The following is a 6,205-nucleotide window of genomic DNA, read 5'->3' as shown; positions in this document are numbered from 1 at the left end:
CCATTTGCAAATATTTTGACTAGCCACCAAAATGACCAGAAATCACAAACATTATTTGTCAGTGCAAATTTATAATAGTTTTGTTTTCCCTCCCTCCCCTCCATCCCAGTTACAGAAATAGCCACCAACCTTTACATACAAAAGGAGTGCATATGAAATGACAGAAATCATGTTTGGTTACCTTAAAGTCACCCACTTTCCCACCAAATTCAGTTTTACAGTATTATAAAAGGGGAAAATAATTAAAGCTGTCTGTGCAAGAATCACTACAACAGTCCTTCAACCCCAACCCTTGATTATTATCAGTTTTAAAGATTTTAGGTTAACATGGGGTCCTCATCTCTGGTCCAATTACTGTTCTTCAAGCCAGGATGGGGCATCTGCTCCAGGCGTTTTCAATTTGATGTGGAACTGTTTAAGTGTCTGTTCAAGCTGCTTTTGATTCCCAGCAAAGTACGCCGCAATGGCATTGTGGAACAGAACAAGCTGATTGTGCAATACCTTAACCTGCAGGCAAGGATACAGATAGGTTAAGAAGAGAAGGCAGATGTCAACAGCAGCACAGGTCAGTTATAAAAAAATAATAAATAAAAGCATAGGTGTATTTGAGATGCTCAGTCTTCATACAGGTTTATTTAGTTAAAAGTACAAAATGCAAATACAAAATACTTTAACCTTAGAGTATGCATAACAGTCAATACCAACTCAGTACACATGGACCAAAAGCAATTCACTAAACAGCATGTTATTTAATATTGAACTCTTGATTACAAGTACTTGATTCTTGAAATTAGACACCAAACCTCTGTTTAAGACACCTACCTGCAGGCCAAATTGACTTCCCCAACACAGTACATGACAAATGCATTATCTCAGGATACAATTCATTTATTTGCCCGCCTTGCAGACAGTTACTGTTTTCCAGCTCAGGTATACCTAAACCAAATTAAACTGATGTTCTTTTCCCAGCAATGTCTCTTGCCCATCTCCCATAACACAGGATTATTTAAAGCACATTGGTCAATATCTTAACCATTAACATTTGTGCAAAGTAGTTGTGAAACACGCAAGACACAGCAGTAGTCAAAACCTGGGGAGAAGAGCACAGGAACAGCTGGAGGGCATCACTGTTCTTCTCTTCGTGTCTAGTCTATGATTACAAGTTATAGCACTGATGAAGTCGAAGTTAAACAAAGTTACGTTTTCATCCTAGCACACCAGTAAACCCAATGTTGTGAATGATGAGCAATGGTATGAAAAGGCATCTGTCCAGTTTCTCCTGCAGCCAAAATCTCTCCTTTTTGTTCTTGAGTGTAATCTCAGCACAGCACAACCTTAGTCTTGTGTCAGAGCCCAAATCCCTAAGGTGGTGGCCCTGTGCCTGTTTTCAGCCTACAAGTCCTTGAGCCCAACAGCGTTTCCCAAACACAGAAGAGAACAGAGGAACAGGGTGGCTGACTGAGCCCAAAGGAAGGAGGTTGTCCTGGGAAGCAAAGGATTAAGCTTTCTCTATTCAAATTTTGGATCATTGCTTCGTCTCTCAGCAGAGTCTGCAAAGGACAGTCTACTCCTGTCATGCTGCAAAGTAGAAGTGTCCTTGGGCCAAGGTTGGCCTGTGCCTACCAGTTGGCCATGCCTGTTTTAACAGGTTATTTGGCTAACGAGCTTTTCTGAAATGCATGCGACTCAATACAGAAATACTTTATTGCCTTCTTTTAAGAAAATATCTAAAAAAAAAAAATAAATTAGACATGCTATTACACTAGAAGACTGTAACATTTACATTATTACACAAAAATGTAATAATATACTTTTAAAACAAAATACTTCGATGAAAAAGGGCTGAGCATGTGTGTGTATGCATGGAGGAGTACATAAAAGTTTCAGCAGTAAAAGTTCAAATTTCTGAGTAGACAGTGTTTTTTGTTTGTTTTTTGTTTTTTACTGAATAGTCTCATTTCACAAATTAAGTTTTGCCCATAAACTGACAACGGCACAGACCTTAGTATCCTACTTAAGTGATAACCTCTCTTTGGTGGCCCAAATTCTGGTCTAAGTCGCTCTGACAATTTGAAAACTGGTATCCCTATGTTTTACCTGCTAATAATTCAGGCTGATTTAACTAAATACATGTCAAAAGAGGCTTTTTGCCTCATTAATGGTGTAAAATGGTAAGTAATTCCATCAAAAGGCTCTCCAAGAAAAAAAAAAAACAAAACCAAAAACCAAAACCATGAGAGGTGCGTATGGTTAGAAAGGAGTTCACTTTGCACATCATATCTTGAGACAATGTTTTTTTCATCTATAATAGACTTCACAAAATTCATCACATACTGATGTTTTAGCAGTTAGGAGATACAGAATTCAGCTAGCTCACTTGTTCAACAAACATAGTTCAGCTTTTCTGAGTCATAAAAGATGGCGTCTTTTTGAGTTTGTGTGGGAGCATATGTCTATAAATACACATTTTTTTTTAATCTATAAAAATTTTCATCCCCAAACCATTATGGAAAATGTCACAAGTAGAAAATGTCACAAAACATAAAGGGTTTGCTTTTAAAAGTTTAGAGTGCAAAAAAATTAGGAGGTACAGACTTTTCTTGAGCAAATTCTTTCATCTCTGACATGCAAGACTTCACACAATCCAAGCCAGGAATTCTAGACAGAAGTACACTCACTGTTGTAGCATATTATTAAAATGCTGCAAGAGTTTTATTCATACTGTTTATAGGAACTCAAATAAAACAGGGGTTATTAACCCACCCTCTCAGCTCAAGTTCATCAATTTGAGACCAAAATTGGTACTTTGTTAGCAGTTTTTAACACAAAGCTTCTGTGAACTGTGCTGAAGTCTCCCGGTAATTCTATAAATTCAGTCAGGTCTAGGGTCAAGTACACGTGCACACACGCAGAGGCAGGAACTCGCAGTGTAGAGACTGATGACTTGGACTGAATAAATATGTTCTGTTTTGGTGGGGCTTTTTGAACTACCAGAGCTACCCCACTGTATGAGGTTCTATCCTCAAGCCAGATCATCGTGGTATAAATTTTGTGATCGTTATCAAACTGGTTGCAGAGGTAAAAGGTGTTACAACTTCTGCTCTCCTTCAGGAGCAGATTGCTAAGTGAATCCCAAAGTGATGGTGGGATCTTCTTACCCATAACTTAATTCAGGTAACTAATTTCTGGAAGAAGACCACTTAAGCTGCCTGACGCTGGACAAAGCTCTGCTGAGCTCTACTGTGAAATGCCAGCCAACTAAGACAGAAAAAGCTGCATCTCAAATCACCTGATGTCCACTGCAAAAACATCTGCAGTCACAGCTGAGAACTGGACAAGTATTCACTTAAAACCAAGTTCAAACCTAACCAGTGTTCCCATGAAAGAATCTCAGCCTTACCCACTCCCATATCCAGCTATTGATTCCTACTTCCACACTGCCTCACCTTAGCCCTCTGTTGGCAAAACATTCATGCAGTTATGTAGTCAGCTGGATGAGGGAACAGATCTAGATTAAAACTAAACAGACAACAACATACTTGCTTTAACCTGGATCAGTTCCCCAATCTGATTCCCTGCACAGCTGCAAAAATGCTTTTGTAAACATAACAGAGTGAGGAAAGGGGGAGAGAGGATGAAGGTACCACACTTTTTTGCAGCAAAGCCTTGAAGTGACTGTTAAATTACAGTGCTAAAGGCCAACTCTTAAGGTCTGTAGCACCTATTCCAGCAAAGGAGCATTTGAAGATTTGTTTTTCAATCAAAGAATGTTAATGGTATGTTCCTAAAAAACAGGTTCCAACGTATGATTAGCATGCCTGTCAATAAGCCATCATGTTTTACACCTGGACATCATTTAAAATAATTGTTCCTTGTTAATTAACTACATACATCTATTTGTTCCTCATTACAAGCAGAGTAAGCACTCCATAATAGACTTGGCAAACTTAAGTCTTAAAACGAAACTGAACTTCGTGGACGAGCATAAAAAAAAAATGGCATGCCCTAAACAGAAGATTAAAGTAGATACTACAGGTTGGATTTAAGCTTTCACAATTCCTCTGGATGCTCTTAATATTTCACTCTTAAATATCGTCCTCTTTCCCCAACCTCCCTCTGAACACCATTATTTTCTGTGGCACAGTTAACTACAGATTTCTTTACAACCTCCTCATTCAGACTGTTTCACCCATCTCAACAACCAGAAAGACTACCCCATTCTAATCTCTTTTTGCACCTCCTCACAGCTATTATAATCCTTTCCCCTAGCTATCTTTACTTGAAGTTATTTGGTCTAAACAGTTATATCATCTGGGTTTCCACTAGACTGCATATTGCTTTCATTTGCAAAGGCAAGCATTTACACATCCAACTCCCGAAGTACAACTCACAGCAGCTCATTCAACTTCCTTCTGTACACAGAATAATCAGTTCTGACCTCAGGATCAATTGCTATAAAGAAAATTATAGCAATAGTATATCTTGTCTGGCAAGATATCTTGTATATCTTGGTTTTGCAGACAGAAACTTGCAGCTTTTCTGAAATGAAGTTCTCTGAACTTTTGGGGGCTTTTAATTGAAACATTAACATTTAAAGCCTAGAAGGAGGCAAGAAGACTGCACAAGGAGACTGTAACCACGTGATGCATGTTTTCCCTTAAATGTAGGGCCCAGCCAGAGCCCACCAGCCAGTTAAACTGGCTTAATAGTTTCTTTGCAGTAACAGCTTGAATCACCTCCCAGTTTTTCCTGCTTTCCTTATATGTCATGTGAGCATAACCAAGTGTATCTAGTGGAGGTACATTTACAAAAGAACATCTAGGATTCTGTTTCGACAAATTTGTGAGTCAAAAAGAACAGACTCAATTTACTCTTTTGAAATGTTCAATATTGGTCAGACTGTAAAAACATTTATTGGGAGGTAATAACGAATGATTTATCTAATCTAAAATTAAACCCTAAATTGCTTAATTGCTTAGCTCTGACAAGGTTTCATTACACAATTCTGTTTTCAACACAGAAGCGATAACTACTAAGCTTGAGACTACACTGTACTACATCCTGCATCAATATTTACAAGACCTGAAGCTGAAAGGTTTACAATCTACAACAGATAAAAATTATATGGCTACTGTACCATTTTCTTACCTAAAAAGTCTTCTCTAATTAGACTCAGGACAAATACTAATTCACATCTGGATCCAGCACCATAACAATATGTATTAATAGAGTTGATGATTAGAGACTTGCATGTTCTACTATGTAAGAACATGAGTCTGGCAAGGCCATGCCTTGATACAGCTGCTCAAATACTAACTTTCCATTTGCCTTGTGATAAGCCTGCAACACAGGCTTTCTAATAAAGCTTACAAAAAGGGTCTTTGTAAGACACTGAGTAAACCCAGCATTTTCTCCATCTGATTTTCCTTTATATTGATTCTATTAAATGGGCACCAACATGGACCTGGGGATAGACATGCAAAATGGCAAGTTCCTGTTGCTAAGAATACAGCATCAGGATAACCAGAATAATTCCCTCTCTGGGACTACTGTAACTGCTGCCCTTTCATTCGGGAGTTCAGCATCATCTATGGTCTTCAGTTTAAGCCATTTCCTGAACAGTACACTACTCCCACAGCTGAAGTAGCTGTGTTAAGACACACTCATAAGGCTGTGCCCATTGCATTCTTTCTCCTTTATTCCTTCTCCTTCATGTTTGGCACATGCTGTATTTATAGATGTTTAAATTATGATGGATTGTATCATGTGCCTCTTGAAGAAGCAGACCATCTGAGATTATTAAATCAAACTGAAATTAAAATCTAGTTCCTATACTTACTGATCCCATACTTACTGAGTTAATAATCCTTTAAAATGTAAGAAGTAACTGATTTAAGAGAAGTCACAAACATTTTGCATGCAGCTAAAAATTAAAAGTAATTTTTATAATGGTTATATAGTTGGGATGCACAACTGATGTGCCAGACGATTTCTTATTACTAGCTGCAGGACAAGTATGAGCTCTAACAGGAGCTCCCCTCCATTTACATTAATGATAATAAAATTAGTTGACACCAGACAAAGGAATAATGGTGTCAGATCAGTAAGAACATCACCTCTCAGATAACCACTTCCTTCCACTACGTCTCAGGAAGCAGTCTGGGCACAGAAGAACAAAAACTTTTACAGACAGACACAAGCTTGG

The 6,205-nt window shown here is 38.1% G+C and overlaps 1 protein-coding gene across 1 annotated transcript in view; it reads right to left on the bottom strand.

Moving 5' to 3' along the window:
- Nucleotides 1–351: 351 nt before the first annotated feature.
- ARFIP1 (ADP-ribosylation factor interacting protein 1) overlaps nt 352–6,205 on the bottom strand; it is a 37,384-nt gene continuing 31,530 nt past the window's right edge. Inside the window, 1 exon segment of the mRNA XM_010021415.1 lies at nt 352–507. Coding sequence (XP_010019717.1) covers nt 352–507 — 156 coding nt within the window.

This window comes from Nestor notabilis, unplaced genomic scaffold, assembly GCF_000696875.1.
Source record: "Nestor notabilis isolate BGI_N333 unplaced genomic scaffold, ASM69687v1 scaffold13379, whole genome shotgun sequence".
NCBI lineage: Eukaryota > Metazoa > Chordata > Aves > Psittaciformes > Psittacidae > Nestor > Nestor notabilis.
This window is presented reverse-complemented; position numbering and strand designations above follow the sequence as displayed.